The 23,564-nt window shown below is 46.2% G+C and overlaps 1 protein-coding gene across 3 annotated transcripts in view; it reads left to right on the top strand.

Annotated features, from left to right (window-relative positions):
* The window catches only part of NPC1 (NPC intracellular cholesterol transporter 1), a 47,845-nt gene that overhangs the window by 18,847 nt on the left and 5,434 nt on the right, over window positions 1-23,564 (top strand). For all 3 annotated transcript variants that reach the window (XM_082853490.1, XM_082853491.1, XM_082853489.1), the window contains exons 5-20: window positions 1,601-1,768; window positions 2,336-2,585; window positions 4,345-4,418; window positions 4,999-5,369; window positions 6,812-7,038; window positions 9,781-9,881; window positions 12,070-12,172; window positions 14,850-15,039; window positions 15,492-15,674; window positions 16,450-16,564; window positions 18,345-18,472; window positions 18,568-18,708; window positions 20,131-20,220; window positions 20,624-20,814; window positions 21,133-21,248; window positions 21,900-22,029. In XM_082853490.1, the coding sequence (XP_082709616.1) occupies window positions 1,601-1,768; window positions 2,336-2,585; window positions 4,345-4,418; window positions 4,999-5,369; window positions 6,812-7,038; window positions 9,781-9,881; window positions 12,070-12,172; window positions 14,850-15,039; window positions 15,492-15,674; window positions 16,450-16,564; window positions 18,345-18,472; window positions 18,568-18,708; window positions 20,131-20,220; window positions 20,624-20,814; window positions 21,133-21,248; window positions 21,900-22,029 (2,578 nt within the window). The remainder of the gene's footprint in view (window positions 1-1,600; window positions 1,769-2,335; window positions 2,586-4,344; window positions 4,419-4,998; window positions 5,370-6,811; window positions 7,039-9,780; window positions 9,882-12,069; window positions 12,173-14,849; window positions 15,040-15,491; window positions 15,675-16,449; window positions 16,565-18,344; window positions 18,473-18,567; window positions 18,709-20,130; window positions 20,221-20,623; window positions 20,815-21,132; window positions 21,249-21,899; window positions 22,030-23,564) is intronic.

The raw sequence follows: 23,564 nt of genomic DNA on the forward strand, positions 1-23,564 counted from the left end.
TCATCAAGGAAATGCAAATCAAAACCACAGTGATGCTTGAGATCATTAGTCATCAAGGACATGCCAATCAAAGCCACAATGAGGTACCGCTTCACACCCACTAGGGTGGCTAGAATCGAAAAGATAACAAATGTTGGCGGGGATGTAGAGAAATTAGAACCTTCATACACTCTGGTGGGGATGTAAAATGGTGCAGTCACTTTGGAAAACAGTCTGGCAGTTCCTGAAACAAACATAGAGTTACCATATGACCCAGCAGTTCCACTCACAAGAGAAATGAAAACATATGTTCATAATAGGTGGAAACAACGAAGATATCCATCAACTGATACATAAACAAAATGTGGTACATCCATACGATGCAATATTATTTGACCATAAAAAGGAATGAAATATGGATCCATGCTGCAACATGGACATCATGCTAAGTGGTAGAAGCCAGTCAAAAGACTATATATTATATGATTACATTTATATGAAATGTCCAAAATAGGCAAATCTATAGAGACAAAAGTAGATGAATTGTTGCTTAGGGCTTGAGGGGATGGGGAGATAGGGAGCATTAGTTAAAGATACCAGGTTTCTTTTTTTAAGGTGATGAAAGTGTTTTAAAATTGACTGTGGTGGTGATTGCACATATCTATGAATATGCTGAAAGCCGTTAGATTTTAACTTTAGATTGGTGAATTGTATGGTATGTGAATTATCTCAATAAAGCTATTTAAAAAAGGAATCCATACCTAAATATAGCTCATGAAAACTATAAAATTCCAAAGACAAATACCAAGTAGAGAAAAGATAGAAATCACTTCAAAGCAAGTAGAGAAAAGATAGAAATCACTTCAAAAGAATGACAGTTGGAGATTTTCTAACCAGCAATGATAGAGGCCTGAGGGCAATGGAATTATCATAGTTCTAAAGAAGCTACTATTGCTCTAGCTAAATTGTCTTTCAAGAGTGAGGATAAAACACAATGAATTTATAAGTATCTCCTTAAAGTTTGGGGGAAGAAGGTCCTGGGAAGTTTCTAACAAGCAGGGACTGGTAATTGAATATTAAGATAGGACCCATTACCACTGCTTCCTTATGTGCAACATGTCATTGACATTCTTATTTCGTGTGTTGTCTTTATGCATACTAAAATAAAACCCAAAAAGAGAGTGGTATTGGGGTCATTCACATGTGAAGTCTGTCCTGAAACCAGTTTTTACCCTGGAAGTGCCGTCATTCTCCAGCTGTAGAGTTTCCTGGAACCAGCTTTGCTGGCTGAAGAGACACTGAGGTCCTTAGCTTCTCCTTGCTCGGCCTTCAGTATGCTGTTGCATGCACTGGGGGTGATACTGGGATGACGTAAGCCTTTCCTGTCTTTGACTTTTAAGTTGCTTGGAATCTGGCCTGATGTTACTTGTAGGGTGACAAGCTGGTTTCAGAGGTGACCTCCTTTCCCGCCCTTAGTGTTTACTGTGCCGAGTCCCAGCCCGAGGCTCCTGCTTGCAGTGTGTCTGGATTTCCAAGGTCACACGTGAGAGGCCTCCGGTAAGATCTCATCTGGTGAATTAAAGCAGCTCGGCTTCAGTCTTTTCCCTTCCTCCCCTGCCAGCCATGTACAATGCCTGCAGGGACGTGGAGGCCCCCTCGAGTAACGAGAAAGCCCTGGGGCTGCTGTGCGGGAAGGAGGCCGAAGCCTGCAACGCCACCAACTGGATTGAGTACATGTTCAACAAGGACAATGGCCAGGCGCCTTTCACCATCACGCCCATCTTTTCAGGTGGGGATGAAGACCTCCACGTTTGGTGTGTTGTACTTAGGATTTTTTTAAAGCCCAGGAACCTTAACCTGCAGTAGGAAGATAAATTCAGATCACTAGGTCCTAGAGTTTCCTCCAGCGAGAGAGGTAACTAGAGCATTTATCCTGCCCCTGGTTGGTTAGGGGCTGGGCATGGGAGTGGAGATAGAAGAATTGCCTTCAGGTGTTGCTACAGAATTGAACGAATAAGCTGTTTATTAAAAAAAGTTTTTTCAAAAGCTCTGCCATAGCATTAGACTAGCTCCTCAGTGGAGATAAAACTTGATTGGAGGTTTACCGTGGAATGTGGTGGACTTGGATCTCGGTGACAAACCCTATGCCCAGAGTTATTGAGGTTAACTTAAAATTTTACAGGACTAAGCAGCAAAGCATAACTTGATCACCCAGAAACCTCCAGTCCTTTTTATTCTTCCATTTGTGTTACTCTCAGTGTGCTTATCATTGGGTTTAAATATAATTTAACACAAGCCTTGTAGTGTTTGCTTTCTTTGTAATGGAGATTCTCACTCAACACAATCCTTCCCACAGATCTTCCAGCCCATGAGATGGAACCCATGAACAATGCCACCAAGGGCTGTGACGAGTCCGTGGATGAGGTCACGGGGCCCTGCAGCTGCCAGGACTGCTCGATCGTCTGTGGGCCCAAGCCCCAGCCCCCCGCCCCTCCTGTTCCCTGGAGAATCCTGGGTCTGGACGCCATGTACGTCATCATGTGGAGCACCTACATGGCATTCCTGCTCGTGTTCTTTGGTGCATTCTTTGCCGTGTGGTGCTACAGGTAATCCGTTTTGTTTTTCCTCCAGGACAAGAAGAGCAAAATTACCCAAGTGGCACTTCTAGCTTTCGCTCGGTAGACTTTGGTTCATTAGAATAGGAAACGAATATCTGCATGAATAGCATTCCATGAATTGCTTATGCCCTGCAACTAGTCAATAATCAAAAGCCTATTTAGCCGTTAAAACATTGGAAGTCAGTTTCATTGATTTATTCAAAATGGCATGTGATTTAAAGCAGCCGTTCTTTAACACAGAGTCTCATGAGCCAAATCTGATTCAAATCCTTTCAGATGCAATACTGTATCCAATACTGTATCTGCGTCTTGACTTAGGACAGCACATATTTTTTTAACTTTTTATTCTGAAATAATTTTAGACTCACCAAAAGGGTACAAAAATAGTAGAGTTTATTTATATCCTCTACCGGCTTCCTCTAGGGTTACAACGCACATCACCCATGGAATATAATTTAATCAAAACCATGAAAATAACATTGGTATACTGTTGTTGGCTAAACCACAGTCTTTTTTCAAGTTTCACCAGTTTTTTCTCTAACACCCTTTTTCTGTTTCAGGATCCCATGTCACGTTCACTTTTTGTTTTATTCATCTCCTCCAATCTGTGACAGTTTCTCATCTTTCCTTTTCTCTTATGGCCTTGACACTTTTGATGAGTGCTGGTCAGTTATTTTGTAAAATGTGCCCCAGTTTGGCTTTATCTGATATTTTCTTGTGATTAGGTTGAGGTTAGGTGTTTTTGACAATATCACAGAAGTGACGTGTCTTTCTCAATGTATCATATCAAGGGCTTATGATGTCAGTATGTCTCATCACTGGTGAGCTTAGCCTCGATCGTTAAGAAGGTGGCTGGGTTTCTCTACTAACAGTAATGGTGAAGTTACTGTTTCTCCCTTTGGAGTTGATAAATATCTTAGAGGAGGTTATGTTGAGACTATGTTAATACCTTGTTTCTCCTCAAACTGTCGCCCACTGATTTTAGCATCCATCCGTGGATCTTGTCTTCAACACTTATTTCCTGTGGTGTTTGCCTGCTGGTGCCTTTGTATTTCCCTCGTTCCTTCTCCATTTACTAACTGGGCTTACTCTGTACAGAGTTATCCTTTCTCCTCTCCTTATTTATTTATTCAGTTACGTTTACATCGTGGACTTTTAAAAAAAATCCTGTGGTCTCTGTTCAGTATCATCATTTATCTTATTGCTCAAATTTTCCCAGTTTCAACCACTGGGAGCATCTTCCGGTGGCTCCTAAGCTTTTTTAAGCATGCCCCACCCCCACCCCCAATTCTCAAGCTTGTTCTTATTTTCTAGAATCACAAGATGTTCTCTTATTTTCCCTGCTCCAGCCCTAGAAGCATCCTCTTCTGCAAGGAGTCCTGGTTCCTTTCACTGGAGAGTGGTGTTTAGAAACCAAGATCCAGGCCCTAGATGTGCTCATTGCTCCTGCAATATAGTGTGTACTGTGTTTTTAAAGAACCTAAAACTTTGAAATGTAAATGAGGGCTGCAAGGTGAAATTATCCTTTATTAATTTTTTTTTAATACCCTCATAAATTCTCCCCTGAGACTGGTGAGCAGAGAGACCCAGAGCAAGAGAACTTAAGGGAAGGCAGGCACCAATTAGGGAGGAAGCGAACAGGATGAGGAAGTGAGCTTTCAATGGGAAAGCTCGTGTGGGAATGTCAGAAGAACAGCCTCACTGTGCTGAGGTCCACGAACACGACTTGCATGCTTTTATTTTCCAGAAAACGGTATTTTGTCTCCGAGTACACCCCCATTGATGGCAATATTGCTTTCTCTGTAAATGCCAGTGACAAAGGTAGGCACGTTGGTACTTAACTAAAAGGGTTGGGACCATTTTGGCACTAGAGTGTTCATTTCCTCAACAAACGTTTATATGCCTGTTCCAGGAGAGGCCCTGAGCTCGTGCCGAGGACATGGCTGTGATGGAGAGAGGGTCCTTGCCTTTGTGGCACTAACAACCTGGTCAGGGTGGCAGATCAGAACCACGCAGTTAATAATAGCAGTAGAATGATCCTGGCCTGGGATGAGGGCTGTGGAGGCGCCAGCATGGCAGGCTGAGAGCCGGGGTAGCAGGAAAGGTTGGAGGGAACTGCTCTGGACAGAGTGCTGAGAGCACTTTGCTTTTCCGAGGCTTGTGTGTGAGCACCGTTCCTCTAGGGGTGGGGATAGGTGTGGGTAGGTGAGCAGGGCTGCTTCCAGAGCAGACAAGTAGCTGGTGGGGGGCGGGCAGGGGATCGTCCTGTGCACGTCCCGGTGTGTCCTGTGTGGGCGCTAGTCCCGTTATGGGCAGTGGTAACTGATGCTCTCCCCGTTCCGACTTTCAGGAATGGCTTGGCTCTTAACCTCCACCCTCTCTTCCTATCCCGCTCTTCCAGGGGGGCCGTCCTGCTTTGACTCTCTGGGTGCTGCCTTCGAAGCCCGTCTACAGCGGCTCTTCACACGGTGGGGCTTGTTCTGCGTCCGACACCCCGGCTGCATCGTTTTCTTCTCCGTGGCCTTCATCGCCGCCTGTTCTTCGGGCCTGGTGTTTGTGCAGGTCACGACAGACCCGGTGGACCTCTGGTCTGCGCCCGGCAGCCAGGCGCGCCGGGAGAAGGAGTACTTCGACACACACTTCGGACCTTTCTTCCGCACCGAGCAGCTCATCATCCAAGCCCCCCTCACCCAGCCGCACATGTACCATCCCTACCCCTCTGGAGCCGACGTGCCCTTTGGGCCTCCACTTGCCATAGACATCTTGCACCAGGTAATCTGCTCTTTGCAGAAATCAATTCCGGGGGATGCGGCACTTTGTCAGCTTTTGACCAGTTTACTTGATGTGGGTTTGGGGCTGAGTGTGGTGGTTTATCTTGTGAACCTTAATGATAAAGGTAAAGGCGCTTTTCACTTACTTTTCAAAAAAGTGATAGCTGTTGAATTTAATGAAAAATTTACTGTAGACCGCTTTGGTACTTCTTTCATACAGATGGTCTTGCTTGAAATTGAGATGAGCATTTCTCTTTTGAAACAGAATGTATTTATAATTCACCTAGGAACTTATGGATTTTTTTCCCGTGATAATTAAAAAGTAATACACCAGGACCCAAAGGGATAAAGCCTCTTACGCTGTCCTGGGGACCTAGGAAGGAGCTGCTGGATCACTGCTGATCCGCCTGCAGGAATGAACTTAGTGTTGCCTGAATGTGGGCTCCCTGCCTGCATTTGGTGGGAGGTGCATTTGGAACGAGATCCATCCCGTGCTCTTACAAAGGCTTTTAAACCTGCCCGTTCTCCCTTATGACACTTATCTGTAACTAAACTGCATCCACTTATTTTTTAATGAACAGTTGCACAGTTGCATGGTTTTTCCTTTAAACATTGCTGTTGCCCTACAGAAAGTCTTGATGGCTTGAAAAAACATCAAAATATTCTCAAGACTTTAGTAGGATCTTTTTTCCACCCAATGACTGTCTGTTGCTTTTTCCTAGCTTGTTGCAAAAGGTGCAAATGTTGTCATTTACCTCCTGGAATATATTCTCTATTAGAAAGTATGAGAATATACATAAATAACCATAGTATGGAGGAAGGTGGTATTTGTTGGTGAGGGGAGGGAGTGTCAGGAAGATCAGACAGATGACCCCAGGCTGCCCTCTGTGGCCTCGTGGGTCCCTGTGGAGAAGGGTGGGAGGGCAGATGTTCGTGTGTCCTGCACTGGGATCTGACCTGTCGTGGTGCCCCCTCCTCTCTCTGGGTGCCTATTGGTGGGGTCTCCATCCCAGTTTGCTGTTCCTCAGCAAAAATATGTTTGTTTTCTTTTTAAGATTTTTTTTTTTTGACGTGGACCATTTTTAAAGTCTTTATTGAATTTGTTACAGTATTGCTTCTGTTTTATGTTTTGGTTTTTTGACTGCGAGGCATGTGGGATCTTAGCTCCCCAACCAGGGATTGAACCCTCACCCCCTGCATTGGAAGGTGAAGTCTTATCCACTGGACCGCCAGGGAAGTCACCAAAAATATGTTTTAAAAAAAAAAAATTTTTTTTTTTTTTTTTTTTTAAACCGTCATGTGTCTCAGCCTTCCCTGTCTCAGGAAGGATTTTCGCCAAACCCTCTTTACCTTCTGACTCCTCCAGGCGATAACGGTTAGTCAGCCTCTGAGGGAAAACTGATACATTTCTGGGTTTGTTTATTTTAAAAAATCATCCTTCAGGTTCTTGACTTACAAACAGCCATCGAGAACATTACTGCATCTTACAACAATGAGACTGTGACACTCCAGGACATCTGCTTGGCCCCCCTCTCACCGTATAACAAGCACTGCACCATCATGAGCGTGTTAAATTACTTCCAGAACAGCCATTCCGTGCTGGACCACAAAGTAGGAGACGACTTCTTTGTGTACGCGGATTACCACACACACTTCCTGTACTGCGTTCGGTAAGTGGCGGGGACAGTCCTTCCTTCATTCCTCCAACATTGGAGCCCCTGCTGTGGCCACACGCCGTTGAAGGTACTGGAGCCCCAGCAGGGATAAACAGCGGGATCCTCCCGGCAAAGCCTTCCTTCTAATGAAGGGAGGCAGAGGGTGAACAGTAGCCGCTGGCCCTGACGCCGGGTTGAGACGGTGCCAGGTCGAGGCGATGCAGTGGGGAAAGGAAGCTGGGCGAGGGCAGGGAGTGCAGGGGGCATGCTGCTCTCGGTGCAGCAGAGACCTGGTCAGCAGAAGGGAAGACGGAGGCCTGGGAGAGTTGGGGTGGGGGGGTGGGGGGAGTGTTCCGTGTAGACGGGCAGCAGGTGCAAAGGCCCTGGGGTGAGGCATTCGTGGTGTGTCATTGAGGAACGGCAGGTACCGCTCAGCCCCTGACTCCCGCCTGGATTGATAACACATAGTTGCACCGCCCCAGGCATTCCTGAGCTGGTTAAATAGTGCAAAAATAGAAGCCTGTAGTGCTTTTTCTTGTCTTTCAAGTATAAATTTATTTCATGATACTGAGTTTTTAAAATGTGCAGCATCCCCTCGAGGAGTGGGGGCTGGATTAGAGTGCAGTTAGATCGGAGGGCACTGAAGCTGCTTCGCCTCGGAGGCTCGACTGGCTGGGCAGGGTGCGTGTATGGTTTGAATTAGACACAGAGGAGCCGTGCTTGGTGACCTGTGAGGTGATCTTTAGGCCTGTCCCGCGGCAGGAGGAGCGGCTTGCGGCTTGCGTCTGCCGTCTCTGGATGCCATCCATGTACCTTGGCCTGATCTGGCCCAGAGACAGTTGTTCAGCCAATCAGACCACCACTGTGGCTGTTTCTTTTTTATTTTTTTGCGGTATGCGGGCCTCTCACCGCTGTGGCCTCTCCTGTTGCGGAGCACAGGCTCCGGACGCGCAGGCTCAGCGGCGATGGCTCACGGGCCCAGCCGCTCCGCGGCATGTGGGATCTTCCCGGACCGGGGCACGAACCCGTGTCCCCTGCATCGGCAGGCGGACTCTCAACCACTGCGCCACCAGGGAAGCCCTGGCTGTTTCTTCATTATGGAAGCAGAGAAATTATTCCTTGTCACCTGTGAACGTGCTGCTCAGTTAACCATATCTTGACAGCCAACTGCTCTAGCTTCTGGCCTGGTTTGGTGACCTTAGGTTCCGTCTCTTTTTGTTACTGGAATATGACTGACTCTAGATGGTTGGGCTGTGTTTACTCTCTTCAGGACGTCACATCTATAAACACAAGCCCGTGAAACAATAAGTGTAGCCCGTGTACCCGAAGCAGTGTTCTCCGAAGGACAGGTGGTACAGGGTGGCCACTGGCAATTGGAAAGAAAGGTTCAGTATTATTTAACTTTAATGTTTAAAGAAAAAAGTTATTTTCTCTCTGTTTGTTTTACAAAATAAAATATCAACAGAATTTTGGCCACAGGGGAGACACATGAGATGGGTGTTTTGCCTGAGGGGAGCGTGGTTCACACAGGTGTGGAAACACCACCGTGAGCACCTCCTCTCCTGCGCGGCAGAGGTGTGTGTTGTCTGTGGTTCCGCTTGTGCGTCCCCAGCTCTCAACTCCCTCCTCACCCTCCACCTTTCCCTGGGCTGTTCCGCCTGGGGGCACGCAGGCCCTGCAGGAGCCCGGCTAGCCCAGAACCAAGCACAGACCTCCTGCTTCCCCCGCATCACATGATGGCATCAACGCCTACCCTTACGGGCTGCCTGGACTCTTCCTCACGTAGCTTGTATGGGTTTTAACCTCAGCATGAGCCCTCAAGCCCGCAGTGTGGCAGCAGAGCCCCACATGTGTGGGTTGACAGGGCTCAGCTTCTATGCAGCCCTGCAGCCCTGCCGTTCGCCCCCAGCAGTGACCTGATCCCAGGACCTGAGCCCGCCCCTTGTCCCTCGGCGCTGAAGGGCGGTGGTTCACATTATATACGAGGACCTTCACGTGTGCCCAGCGTCCGCCTGACTTCTGTGCTGAAATGCTGGTTCCCTGTCACCGGTTGTCTGTCTCTCCTGCACTGCTGGCGTCCCTGGCCTGGTCTCCCTGCTTCTTTCTTTCCTACTTCCAGACCTCCTTCCGCTTTGCCACCCGAGTTATCTTTGTCAAACAGCTCATGACCTCCCTTTTCCCCAAATCTGATCGTTCCCTAGTGTCTACAGGATAAAAATCCAAACTGCTTAGCATGGCGCCTACCCCTTTTTTCCACGGCTTCCCTCTTCCTTCCTAGCCCCACCCCCTGCCTGGGAGGCCCCCCTTCATGGGTACCCCATGCTCTAGACCCAGGACTTCCTGTGGTCCCTCAGGCCGCCGTCCACTCTATCCTTTCCTGTACCTGTCCTCACGCTCTTTCTTCTCTTCCCCCCAGTGTGGTGTGTGGAAGCCCTCACTTCTTCCCTCCCAGGTGAATCCCCCCTCAGCCTTAGAGACCTGGCCTGTACAGCTCTTTTCTTCATGGTGGCGGTTTTCCCCACGTATTAGCAGCCCCCTCCTGTGCACCAGGTGACATCAACCACATTGCACTGTATGTGCCTGCCTCTCAGTGATGCTGAGGTCCCACCAGCAACTACTGAACTGTTATTATTCATCCAAGGAACCAGCCTCAGGCCCACATTCCTAATCCGCCTCATGACTGCTGCGTAAACGTTTCGGTCTCTGTGGCGTCTTAAGGTTGTTCTAATTGGGCGGTGTTTTCTGCATTCTTGGCAGGGCTCCCGCCTCCCTGAATGACACCAGTTTGCTCCACGATCCTTGCCTGGGGACCTTTGGTGGACCAGTGTTCCCGTGGCTTGTGTTAGGAGGCTACGATGGTGAGAGAAGCTTCTACTCTTCCTGCTAGATAAAGGAGTCTTGGTTCTGTCATTAACAGTCAAGTGGTAATTACGAAGATTTCATCAATCGAGCACTCTTATCATTTACCCAGTATATTGGGTCCCAAATATAGTATCTCCTTCGGCTTTGGGTTTTATTGTGCATTTGAAGGAAGTGGTGTTAGCCATTTTTAGGTTACTCTTGGGAAAGCTGTCGACAGCTAAGGACGTTTTCCCAGAGTAATGCCATTGTGTACATCCACGTAATACGTTGCTCAGTTTCAGGGAGTTCATGGAACCCTTGAAACTCGTTGAGAGAGCCCCTGTGGAGTCTGTAGCCCTCTGGTTAAGAACATCTGTAATGGGGGAGAGATAATATGTGAGATGGGGGAAAAGAAACAAAGTGGATAGATTTTTTTCCTTCTAAACCAGTTGGCTAAGAACTCAAACACTTTTATAGTGGGAGAGGCGGTTGGTTTGCTCTTTGCTGGTTCCTGCAGCACCTTGGAGCAGATTCTATTAGGTGTGATGGGGTAGTGAATCATGTGACAGCTTTGGCATCTGAAGCCTCATTACAGGCAACCTAACAGTTTTTCTCCAGCCTAAAGAAGAAGCCAGATGTTCTCCTCATCCAGTGGGAAGGGAGAAGTTGTGAGCTGTAAATTTTACTCTGCCTTATGTAACACCGTGTGGTTTGTAATCAGTGGGGAAAAGATGGTGTCACCAGCTGGGTAGCCACAGCCGTCAAAATTAAATTTGTTCTCTACCTTATTCCCTCCACCAGAGTAAATTCCAGTGGAACCAAGACTACAATATAAGAAGTGAAACTACTAAAGTACTAGGAGAGAATGCAGGGTGAATTTTTTAAAATAATTTTTAAATGGAGAAGGCATTCCTAAGCAGGACACACAATGCAGAAGCCACAGAAGGAAACACTGATGAATTTGACTGCGTGAGAATTTAAAACTCCTGTGTAGAGAACAAACAAAGTTTAAAAAACAAACAGCAAACTGGAGAAAAAAAAAAGTTAGTGTACATAACAGTCAGCATTTCCTTAATATGTGGAGAGCTCTTGGGGAAAAGAGAGAAGGTCAGCCACCCAAAAGAAAAGTGGGCAGAAGCCATATGAGTGTTAACAAAGGAGGAAATGCAGGTGGCTTTCAGTTATATGGGGAAAATGCTGAACCTCACTCCAAATTAGTGAAATGCCTCTCACTTCAATCTTTTACATAAGAGATTAGCAAAGATCTAAGTGTTTGATAAAATCTTTTGTGGATGAATGTGGGGAAACCACATTGTTGGTGGAGGTATAAATGGTTACTGGAATATAAGCTCCAGGAAGACCGAGATTTTTATCTCCTTTGCTCACTGATGTATCCATAGTCTCTAAGATAATGTCTGGCACAAAGTAGGTCTCAGTAAATATTTTGTTGAAGAAAGAAATGAAAAACAGGAGGCCTCTTTGGAGGGCAGTTGGGGGCATCTATCAAAATTAGAAATGCACATATTTTTTGATTCTGTGATTGTACTTACAAGAATTGATTCTACGAATTACATTGTACATATTGGAAATATCAGGTTATTCTTTGTAGTAATTCTGTATATAATACCAAAAAGATTTGCAAAGATAGCCATCAACTGGAGATTGGTTAAATTATACTAGGAAATATCATACAGCAGAAAAAAGAATAAGGACACTCTCTGTGTACTAAAACAGAGCATTCTCAGGATATGCCTTTAAAAGCAGCATTTGCAGAAGAGTGTGTCACTGCTTGTGTAAACAAGGAGGGAAGGGGAGACTGTGCTTATGCACGTGGACCGTGGCTGGAAGGAGTCACAGTGCCATGGTGTGGGGAGGAGAGCTGAGACACAGACGGGGACTGAGGGAGGAGAGAGGCTTTTCCCTGAACACCTTTCCGCTCTGTTTGAAATTGTCACCATGCACGTGCCGTGTAGTAATGATGATATGAATGACAACTGTGCCTACTTCCACACAAGGGTCCTTTTTCTTCACTAGCTGAACTACACAGGCACCAGATCTCCTGTTGTGTTCCTCGAGCTCAGGTGTGTGTAGGCTTCAGCCCCATGAGAAACCAGGCACCTAACTGGCTTGTGATTTTCCCCTCGTATTGATCTAGTTTTCTGCACGCTTGTAATCTGCTTTTGATGTCACCTTTTTCCTTTCTAGATGAAAACTACAACAACGCCACAGCCCTTGTGATTACCTTTCCTGTCAATAATTACTGTAACGATACAGAGAAGCTCCAGAAGGCCCAGGCCTGGGAAAGAGAGTGAGTTGCTCACAGAGTCTAAACAAGCTGTTCTTTCTGTGGGAAGGTGGACCGTAGCAGAAAGCATTTACAGTTAGTTCAACTACATTAACCAACAGTAGATCTAAGTTATGCCATTTTTTTCACTTGGTACTGGTGGTGCTATGAAAAAAAAAATCTATTAATAAATTTACCTATAAACATTCTTTTAATACGTATCCCTGCAACAAGAATGCAAAAGTATCTATGCAGAAATGTTCCTTGCATTCTTTTCTAACAGCGAAACCTGAGCAAGCTGAGTGTATGTTAGTAGGGAGAAGTACAGTAGAATATTATTTCGTCATTAAAGATAGTGAGACAAATAAAGGGTTCAAGATAGTGACTAAAAACTGCAGTCAGCATGTTTGGACAAATATGTGCTATGCACGCCATCCATGCCTAGAAAAGATATCAAACAAATGACCTGGGAACCGGGTTAGCTGTGGTATAACCTCTAGAGAATGGGAATGTAAATTCCCATTTAAAACTGAGGAAGACAGGGACTCTGAACAGCTTTGTTGGGGTATAATTCATATACCATACAGTTCACCCATTTAAAGCGTACAGTTCAGTAGCTTTTAGTGTATTCACAGATGTGTGCAAACATCACCATGGTCAATTTTAGAACATTTTCTTTACCACAGAAAGAAATCCCATCTCCTTTATTGGTCACCCTCCTAACACCCAGCCCTACCCAGCCACCAATCTACTCTCTGTCTCTAGATTTTCCTATTCCAGACTTTCATAGGAATGGAGTCATGTACGTGGACTTTTGGGTCTGGCTTCTTTCAGTTAGAAAAATGTTTTCCGGGTTCATCCAAGTTGTAGCCTGTGTCAGGACTTCGTTCCTTTTTATGGCTGAAGAATATCCCATCCTATGGATATACCACATTTTGTTTATCCATTCATCAGTTGATGAACATTTGAGCTGTTTCTACCTTTTGGCTATTAGGAATAATACTAGAAACATTCATATACAAGTTTTTGTGTGAACATGTTTTCATTTCTCCTGGTTGGTATATATCTAGGAGTAGAATTGCTGGATCATACGGTAACTCTGAGGAACTGGCAGACTTTTTTCCAAAGTGACTGCACCGATGGGACTTCCCTGGTGGTCCAGTGGTTAAGGCTCTGCTTCCACAGGTTGGGGAACTAAGATCCCACGTGCTGTGCGGCGCAGCCAAAAAAAAAAAGTGACTGCACCATTTTACATTCCCACCAGTGTATGGAGGTTTCATATTCTCCACACCTCGCCAACACTTGTTATTATTTGACTTTTTGATTCTAGCTATCCTAGTGGGTGTGAAGTGGTATCTCCTTGCAGTTTTTTTGTTTTATTTTGTTTTTTCGGCCACACTGCACAGCTTGCGGGATCTTAGTTCCCCAACCAGGGCTTGAACCAGGCCACGGCAGTGAAAGCACCAAGTCCTAAGCACTGGACCACCAGGGAATTCCCTCATTGCAGTTTTGAGTGCATTTCCCTGATGACTAATGAATTTGAGCATCTTTTCATGCACCGATTTGTATAACTTTCTTTGGAAAAATGTTTATTCATATCCTTTGCCCATTTATTTCACTGGGTTATTTGTATTTTTATTATCGAATTATCAGAATTGCTATATATTCTACAAGTCCCTTATATATTCTACAAGTCCCTTATCAGATGTATGATTTGCAAATATTTTCTCCCATTCTCTAATCTGTGTTTTTGCCTTTCTTGATGGTATCCTCTGAAACACAGAAGTTTTTAATTTCAGTAAAGTCCAATTTATCTATCTTCTCTTTTGTTATTCATACTTTTGGTGTCATAGCCAAGAAACAATGCCTAACCCAAGGACCTGGAAACTTACACCTATGTGTTCTTCTGAGGGTTTTATAGTTTTAGCTCTTACATTTAAAAGGTCTTTTATCCATTGAGTTAAGAGTTAATCTTTATACATGGTGTGAGGTAAGGGTCCAACTGCATTTATTTGTATATGGCTCTCCAGTTGCCCCAGACCATTTGTTGAAAGGATATTCTTTCCCCCATTAATAGTCTTGCCACCTTTATTGAAAATTAGGTGAAGGCAGATACATGGCATATTTCTGGACTCTTAGTTCTGATCCTTTGATCTGTATGCCTGTCCTTGCCTTGTGCTTGTAACCACACTGTCTGGATTCCTGTTGGTTTGTAGTAAGTTTGAAATTGGGAAGTGTGAATCTTCCTACTTTGTTCTTGAAAAAGAAGATTTGGGCTATTCTGGGCCCCTCGCAATTCCATGTGAATTTTAGAACAGCTTGTCTTTCTACAAGGAAGTCAGCTGGGATTCTGATAGGGATTGCATTGAATCTGTAAATCAACTTTTAAAATTTTTGTTCCATGAGCATATGTCTGTAGTATAATATACTTCATTTAGAAATCATTTTTAGTAAAAAAAAGAAGTGAGACCATGAAGCAGTTTTTAAACTTGTTCTAAACCTGTTTTAAATACTGGAAAACTCAGCATGTCTGGAACTTCGTAATCTGGAAGTGTCCTACCTTCTACTTGCCAGTGTGGAAGGTCCTAACGAGGTATAAGGGTTAAGTGTGGCTTTTGTGTCGTAGAAGTTACGAAGAAGTTCCTTACTTAGTTGTCACTAAGTTTTAACTAAAAATACAAAATTTTGCTTACCCTTTTAGGTTTATTAATTTTGTGAAAAGCTACAAGAATCCAAATCTGACCATTTCTTTTAAGGCTGAACGAAGTATTGAAGATGAAATAAACCGTGAAAGTAACAGCGATATCTTCACTGTTCTAATCAGCTATGGCATCATGTTTTTATATATTTCCATAGCCTTGGGGCATATCGAAAGCTGTAGCAGGTTTCTGGTAAGTGGGGTGTGTAGGTGTGTGTGTGCATGTGTGTGTGTATGTGTGTTAGAGGGAAATGACAGTACACAGCGTGATGGCATGTTTTTGCCTCTGCTTAATCCTAATTCATTATGTTCAAAACTACCTTAAATTGTCCTGTGTTTTACTTGTTTGTCACATTTTCTGCTTCCTGCATCTGTTTTCTTCAGTTCCAATTTCTTATCTTCAACTTAAAGTTTATTTCACATAATTCAGTTTTTTTTCTAACTTGCCATCACCTAAGAATGTAAGCTGATAAAATATGTTGCTAGGGAAGACCTAGACAACTTTTCATATCTTCTTTCAAACCGGGAACCGTACTTTTAAATCTAGATGGGCAATATCCAGGTAAAGAGGTGAAAATGAGGACCTTTTAGGAACAGGACAGAAAACACCCTAACTGAGGATCTATGTCTTTGTGGCATCTCCAGGTGGATTCGAAAATCTCCCTGGGCATCGCAGGCATCCTGATCGTGCTGAGCTCGGTGGCGTGCTCCTTGGGCATCTTCAGCTACATTGGGATCCCCTTCACCCTCATTGTGATAGAAGTCATCCCATTCCTGGTGCTGGCCGTGGGCGTGGACAACATCTTCATTCTGGTCCAGACCTACCAGGTGCGTTTCAGAGTCTCACAGCGTCTGACCAAGTACCAGGCTCCACATACGGCTGTTCAGCTCCATGCGGAGTATTTGAGTGTGACACGTGGAGACTTCGTTTCCGTTCCTCTGTGTTGCTTATTGGTGCCTGTAACTTGTTCTGGACATTTTGAGACCAAGAAGATTGAGATCAACATTCTCTTTGGTTGGTGGCATAGATATAAAGTGAGAATTTGGTTTTAAAATATGTGCAACATGTGTGCAAAAAGGGCTAACACGCTTGTAGAAACTATTTTGGGCACAACAGCTATTAAAATGATTCTCAATATAGTGTAGAAGAATGAGGGATTTGTCAGAGGTGCCACTAAAAGGCAAAAGGTCAGCACAGGACCCACTGATGTAAAAAATGACGTCAATCCGTTGGTTCTCCCAGGGTCCCTTGTCCTGTAGCGCTTACCTGGGCAGAGACCCAGTGGCATGTAGGAGTGTTATTTAAAGGTCCAGCCACCTGCAGCCTGCGTTGCTTGTATTTTCCTGATAACCTGATTCAGTCCTTCCTTTAGATTCTCACCTGTTACCTGGCTCCGGGCTTCAGAAATATCCCAAATGAATCAACATGAGAAGTTTGGGGTCCTCACTGCTTTATTGTATAAAGTTCACAAACAACAAGTAGATGCTGCTAATCATTATTTTTTACCATCAGGTTAACACAAGGCACCAAAGAAGCAAAGAGGTGGCATTGTAATTGAGAAACTTTAATGTCGCGTGTTTAACTTTCTATTTTATTTTTAAGAGAGATGAACGTCTCCAAGGGGAGACGCTGGACCAGCAGGTGGGCCGGGTCCTGGGAGAAGTGGCCCCAAGTATTTTCCTGTCGTCCTTTTCAGAGACGGTAGCATTTTTCTTAGGTAATTACTCTTTGAATCTGCCAACCCTGAGGTTTGCTGAGCCTGGGTGTATCAGTATATGACCCTTTGCGCTGTTTTTTAAGTTTTATTCTGTGATTGGAAAGTATCAGAGTGGACCACGAGAAAAATTGGTGGCAGTATCTCGGATGCCATTAGCAAGTGTCTTCTTTTTTTAACTACATTATTTATTTATTTTTAATTTTTAGTTTCTTAAAATTTTGGCCACACCACGCAGCATGCAGGATCCTAGTTCCCCCACCAGGGGATTCCCAGCAAGTGTCTTCCTTCTCACATTGTTTCAGGACGGTGTTGATGTTGGGGTTCAGATACCTAGGACTCCTGCCCCTGCCCGTTTAGGGCACCCATGGCAAGTGCTGGGGTTTGAAAATAGCACTCTTGAAGGACAGCCACAGGGTCCTTCCCGTCACAGCACTCTCGGCAGCAACTCCAAAATCACAGGCGTTAGCTCGCAAGGTGTTTGCCACTGTTCCGAAAGGCAGTCTCCCCGCCTCTGCACACACATTTCACTGGGAAGCAGCCTCGTCAATGAGCAGGAGTTCTTCAGTCTTCCCTCAATACAAGGAGCCAGAATAAACCGGCACAAAACCCAGCACTTCTGTATTCTTTCATGTGGAGAAATCGGTCGTCTTACTAGCAGGGCACTGCCCACCCCCATGTCTGGCATGTAGTAAGAGGAAACTGTCACATCCTCTGCAGAGGATGCTGATTAGAACCGCCCAGTAAGTCCAGGGAAGACACACGATCCGTGGGTCCCAGTGGAAATGCCTGCAGGGGCCACCAGGTCATCTTACAAGGGGCCATGGGAGGGACGTCGTAGGTGTGGTCTTTGGACACAGACACGCCGTTAGCATATATCAATCCCCCGTCTCCACGAAGCAGTGCACTGTGAAACAAACCTGTGGCTCTTGTGGTTTCTCTTTATGGATACAGATGCAAAACGGTTACTTCCTCTTTTTCTATTATTAAAAAAAAAAACAGTGCAAGTATGTTGGTGATGGCAGCTGACCCTGGGCCTCAAGGTTGGAGTGACTTTGGGGGGACAGGAGGAGCAGCAGGGACCGTGGCACCCAGAGTCTGGGGTCCCATCTGCAAGAGGCAGCTATGTGTTGCTGGCCCAGTGCTGCCAGGTCCAATTTTTTTCTCAAGCGACGCTGTGAATCTAGATTTTTTTTCTCTCAAGTGACACTGTGAATCTCATTGTTAAATATTGGCTATTTATTTTTTAAAAACTGTTTTTAAATTCTAAAATGGGTTTATATATATCTGGCCCATGGGCAGCCAGTTTTCAGCTTCTGAGTCTTAGCCTGGAGGACGCTTGGAGCATCCTCATTTGTAACTAAACCGAGAGACTGACTGGATGTATAATAGCATATGGGAAATACCATCCCTCTTGTGGACTGAAGTGTAGCAGGTACTATAAGAAATGGCCTGTGTTAATGGATCTCAAACGTGAAAGTGCATGCATTTGCTTGGAGAGCTTGTTAAAGTATAGAGTTGGGATCATAGAATTCTGAACAGCAGAATTGGGGTTGGATTCCCATTGTCTTGATAAAGTAGGAGGGGGCCCGGTCCCTGGAACCCCAGGTGGTTCTGGTGTGGCACCCGCAGATTGTGCAGAGTGCCTTTGGGTGGGAGGATTGGGGGGATTCTTCTTGTGGGATTGGCCTGCTCTGGTGCCGTGTGTTCATACGTGCACGTGCCTGTGAGGCCTGCTGAGCCCTCAGCTGGGAAGGACGTGGCTGCTCTCTTCTCCCCGCAGGAGGCCTGTCCGTGATGCCGGCTGTGCACACCTTCTCTCTCTTTGCGGGGATGGCGGTCCTCATTGACTTCCTCCTTCAGATTACCTGTTTTGTGAGTCTCTTGGGGTTAGACGTTAAGCGGCAAGAGGTAAGTTGTCATCAGGTGTGCAGCCTGTTTCATTTGAGTCTAGAATCTAGATGAGGCGGCTGGAGGGTGACCTCTGTTCCTCTTCATCCCCTCAGAAGAACCGGCTGGACGTCCTCTGCTGTGTCGGGGGCGCGGCAGACAGAGCAGGCATCCAGGCCTCGGAGAGCTGCTTATTCCGCTTCTTCAGAGACGCCTATGCTCCATTTCTGCTTAAGGACTGGATGCGGCCCATTGTGGTAGGAGCCTGTCTGTGGTTTTTCTCCCCAAAGTTGTCACATACCTCCTAAGAAATCAGAGTGCTTGGGAAGGATTCTGACAGCTGTTAAGTGTGTGTGTGTGTGTATATATATATATCAGAGTGCTTGGGAAGGATTCTGACAGCTGTTAAGTGTGTGTGTGTGTGTGTGTGTGTGTGTGTGTGTGTGTGTGTATACAAGAATGCAGAAGCAAATATATACAAATATAAAATATTTTTAGCAGGCAATATAAGCAAGAGTTTCTGTCTTAAGTTGGTTGTTTTGTTTTTAAATAATTACAGATTCATAGAAAGTAACAGAGGTAGTGCAGAGAAGGACCCAGCTGCCCTTTGCCAGTTTCCTCCCAAGGTCTTACGTAATTGTAGTTCAATATCAAAACCAAGAGTTCGACATTGGCACAATGTATGTGTCCAGTTCTGTGTCAGCTTATCACATGTGCAGATTCGTGTAAGCACCAAGATACAGATCTGTTCCATCACCCTCGTCCTGCACCTTCAGTGTCACCCATCTCCCTCCCTGCACTGTCCCTCATCCCCAGTAACCATGCAAGAGCGTTTTGTAGTACAGTTTACACACTGGATACAGCCAACAGCTATAATCTATCACATCTCCACTAAAAGAATGTAAATTCATTCCAGTAAAAGTAATAGTGGGCTTCCCTGGTGGCGCGGTGGTTGAGAGTCCGCCTGCCGATGTGGGGGACACAGGTTCGTGCCCCGGTCCGGGAAGATCCCACATGCCGCGGAGCGGCTGGGCCCGTGAGCCATGGCCACTGGGCCTGCGCGTCCCGAGCCTGTGCTCCGCAATGGGAGAGGCCACAATGGTGAGAGGCCCACGTACCGCAAAAAAAAAAAAAAGTAATAGTAACACCTAACATTTATTGAACACTTAATATCTGGTATTGTGCTCAGAACCGGGTACTACGCTAAATTCTGGATTATCCCTAGAATTTTCTCATTTAATCCACAAAATTATCTGATGTTACAAGTCTTATTTTTCCTATTTTATTGAGGAGGAAATAGAAGCTAAGAGAGGTTAAGTGACTTCCCCAGGGTCACTCAGCTTGTAAGAGGCAGAGCCAGGATTTGAACCCAGGTGGCTTTACTGTTGAGACCGTGACCTCGGCTACTGTCCCAGACTCCTTGTTTTCTTAGCGTGTCATTTAAACTTGCTTTTCGTTTAGAAAAGTCCTGTTTTGTGTGTTTAAGATTTGATTTAGGGAGTTCCCTGGTGGTCCAGTGGGTAGGACTCAGCGCTCCCGGTGCAGGGGGCCCGGGTTCAATCCCTGGTCGGGGAACTAAATCCTGCATGCAGCCATAAATAAATAAATAAATAGATAAATAAATGATTTATGTTTTTAATCACGATAACTCTAACTCTGTAACTCACTTCACATTCCAGGTAGCGGTATTTGTGGGTGTTCTGTCATTCAGTATCGCAGTCCTGAACAAAGTAGAAATCGGCTTGGATCAGTCTCTGTCAATGCCAGATGTAAGACGCTTTCTTTTTTATTCTAACTCATTTAGCCCATGGTGAATGCATTTTTCAAAATACTCACGCAGGTGTTTCAGCTGATGTCCGCTTCTAAACGTGGGTGCTGGCAGGCTCTCCCGCATTGCAGGAACCTCGCCAGAGCTCTGCCCGTGAGGCCCGGGCCTTCTGAGCTCACAGGCCTTGGGCATGGCTGCAGAACACAAGCAGCCGGTCTTGACCTCGTGAGGTGCCCTGCTGACGGTGGGACCAACTGGAAAAGCCCCTGGGCCCAGGGTGGGGAGGGGGCGCTGGCTGTGGAGGGAGTCAGGAACCTGGGCTCGAGGCGTCTCGGCCGGGAGCCCCCCTCTCGCTTGCACAGGACGTTCACACTGTGTCCTGTTGTCCTCTCTCTCTCTCTCAGGACTCCTACGTGACGGATTATTTCCAGTCCCTCAGTCGCTACCTGCACGCGGGCCCGCCCGTGTACTTTGTCATGGAGGGAGGGCACGACTACGCTTCTCTGAAAGGGCAGAACATGGTGTGCGGGGGCCTGGGCTGCAATAACGACTCGCTGGTGCAGCAGATCTTCACCGCCGCCCAGCTGGACAACTAGTCAGTACCCCAGCTGCGGACGGGCTCCTGGCCCGGGACCTCGGCCTGAAACCTCTCTCTTAAGATAGCTTTTCCTGGAAAATCTATCTTGCCAAATGTGGGTTGAATCTAGCTTTACCTGAGCAAAACCTTTTTAAAGGGCAAATTTACCACCTCACGTTCTGAAGCTTTTCCCGTTCAGCACTAACGTGGTTTGTCTTCTGGCTGGGTGGCATTAAAAGGTCTAGAAAAGGAAGTTTTGGATTTCAAGAAAAGGGACTGAAACTGAAGACTTCCCCCTTGTGGGGGCATCAGTAACCCTTTCTCTCCTTTCTCTAGTACCCGGATAGGCTTTGCTCCCTCGTCCTGGATTGACGATTATTTTGACTGGGTCAAGCCACAGTCGTCTTGCTGTAGAGTCTACAACAGCACGGATCGGTTCTGCAACGCATCGGGTACTTGATCCTTTTCCAGATCTTCCCCTCTTTTCTGAAGAACTTTAACATTATAATTTAAAAGTCATTTGCATTTTACCTCCACGTCCACCTGTTTGTCTGCCATTGCTGCATCTCATTCCCCTTGGCATCATCCCCTTCCTCCATTGTGCACTCTGGAGATACCTTGTTGTCCCCCTTCCAGCCCCCCCTGGGGCTGCAGGCTGAACAAGGCCCAGGTCAGGGGACCCTGGTTTTCAGGTTTGTCATCTTTTCCCGACAATGCTGTTGGTCTCTCTTGATTGGTATCTGGCTGTAGCTTCTCATGGGAGTGCTTTTCTTTGTTTATCACTATTGCCATATGGTTTTGTAAAAGTGTCGAGTCTGTCCTAGGATTTTCTTGATAAAAACATGGACGTCCTGGGCTCTGATAATAACATACTGAGGTTGTCCTTAAAGCAGGAAACCTGCTTCAGGGAAGAAAATTTGTACAGCCTGTGTTAGATGAAGATGGGACCTCAAGTTTGACTGTGAAAACCATGTGTTTGAAGCTTTGGGATAAACAGAAGGATTCAGGAAAAGAATTCCCGTCACTTCTTTATCATTATTTTTAAATGTTTTAATATGGAGACCCATCCTTCTCACCGTGGCTCCCCCAACCTGTTTGCACAGTGGTTGACCCTGCCTGCGTCCACTGCCGGCCTCTGACTCCAGAGGGCAAGCAGAGGCCTCAGGGTGCAGACTTCATGAGGTTCCTGCCCATGTTCCTCTCCGATAACCCGAACCCCAAGTGTGGCAAAGGGTAAGTGACACGGAACCCATTCAGCTGTGTGGCCGCTTCCCCTTTAATTTGCACTGGGAAGCTGGGGAGGGCTGGGGTGGGAATGGTGGGTGGGAAGGTCCTCTTCTCTGCCACTCCCCACCCTGTCCCGCAGAGAAACCAAAACGCCTTTAAAGAAAACTCCTCATCTTAAAAGAAGATGGTTCTGGAGAACTTAGGGGCAGGATAGGAATAAAGACACAGATGTAGAGAATGGACTTGAGGACCCGGGGAGAGGGAAGGGTAAGCTGGGATGAAGTGAGAGAGTGGCATGGACATATATACACTACCAAACGTAAAATAGATAGCTAGTGGGAAGCAGCCACATAGCACAGGGAGATCAGCTCAGTGCTTTGTGTCCCACTAGAGGGGTGGGATAGGGAGGGTGGGAGGGAGATGCAAGAGATATGGGGATATATGTATACGTATAGCTGATTCACTTTGTTATACAGCAGAAACTAACACAACATTGTAAAGCAATTATACTCCAGTAAAGATGTTAAAAAAAAAAAAAGAAAGAAAGAAAACTCCTCCTCGTTCTGACCCGATTCCATCCTGGCTCGAGCGTTCTGTCTCACACTCCCCTCCTGGCGGCATGAAGGACACAGTCCTGTGCAGACCACCGGCAGGGCAGATTGTGGGGAGGGATGCGGGCGATTCAGGATGTGAAAGGGTTTGTCCAGTTGTGTCTGGAGCATATGGGGCACTGCAGCTCTGCTCTGGTGACATCACCCGGGATGAAGGTTTAGATTCTTTTTTTTTTTATTTTTATTTATTTATTTTTGGCTGCAGTGGGTCTTTGTTGCTGGGCGCGGGCTTTCTCTAGTTGTGGCGAGCGGGGGCTGCTCTTCGCTGTGCTGCTTGGGCCTCTCATTGCGGTGGCTTCTCTTGTTGCGGTGCATGGGCTCCAGGCATGCGGGCTTCAGTAGTTGTGACCCACGGGCTTAGTTGCTCTGCGGTATGTGGGATCTTCCCAGACCAGGGCTCGAACCCGTGTCCCCCGCATTGGCAGGTGGATTCTTAACCACTGCGCCACCAGGGAAGCTCCAAAGGTTTGGATTCTTTTAGCCCCACTGTGCTTCTTGCCAGCCTGTCTGTACATGAGGTTATGGGCTGTCTGACTCCCCCATCTAGCCAGGCAGCCAGCTACTGTGGGAACAGGATCTCTGGCCCAGAAATAGCAAAGATGACTGAAGTCTGGAGTTGGGCGGATTTGGATGTTTTGGTAGGAAGGTGAGTGTCCAGGTGTACATTAGGTAAACGCTGGACATCCCTGTTCTTCATAAGAATACATAATGTGACCAGAGTCCCGTCAGTCATACATCTCACGTCTGTGTTTTGAGACCTAGACTAGGTACCATGGGAGGCCTGTCCCTAAAAATAAAGAAGAAATGAACCCAGTAGCTTGGTCTCCTGGCAGACTGAATGCTCGGCTACATAAAAGAAGTCAGAATGAATTCAACTCGTAGGGGGGCAACAGACAGGGAGCCTCCTGTGTGACAGGATCGTGCCAGGGA

This window comes from Leucopleurus acutus (genome assembly GCF_964270905.1).
Source record: "Leucopleurus acutus genome assembly, chromosome: 13".
In the NCBI taxonomy this organism is placed as follows: Eukaryota; Metazoa; Chordata; class Mammalia; order Artiodactyla; family Delphinidae; genus Leucopleurus; species Leucopleurus acutus.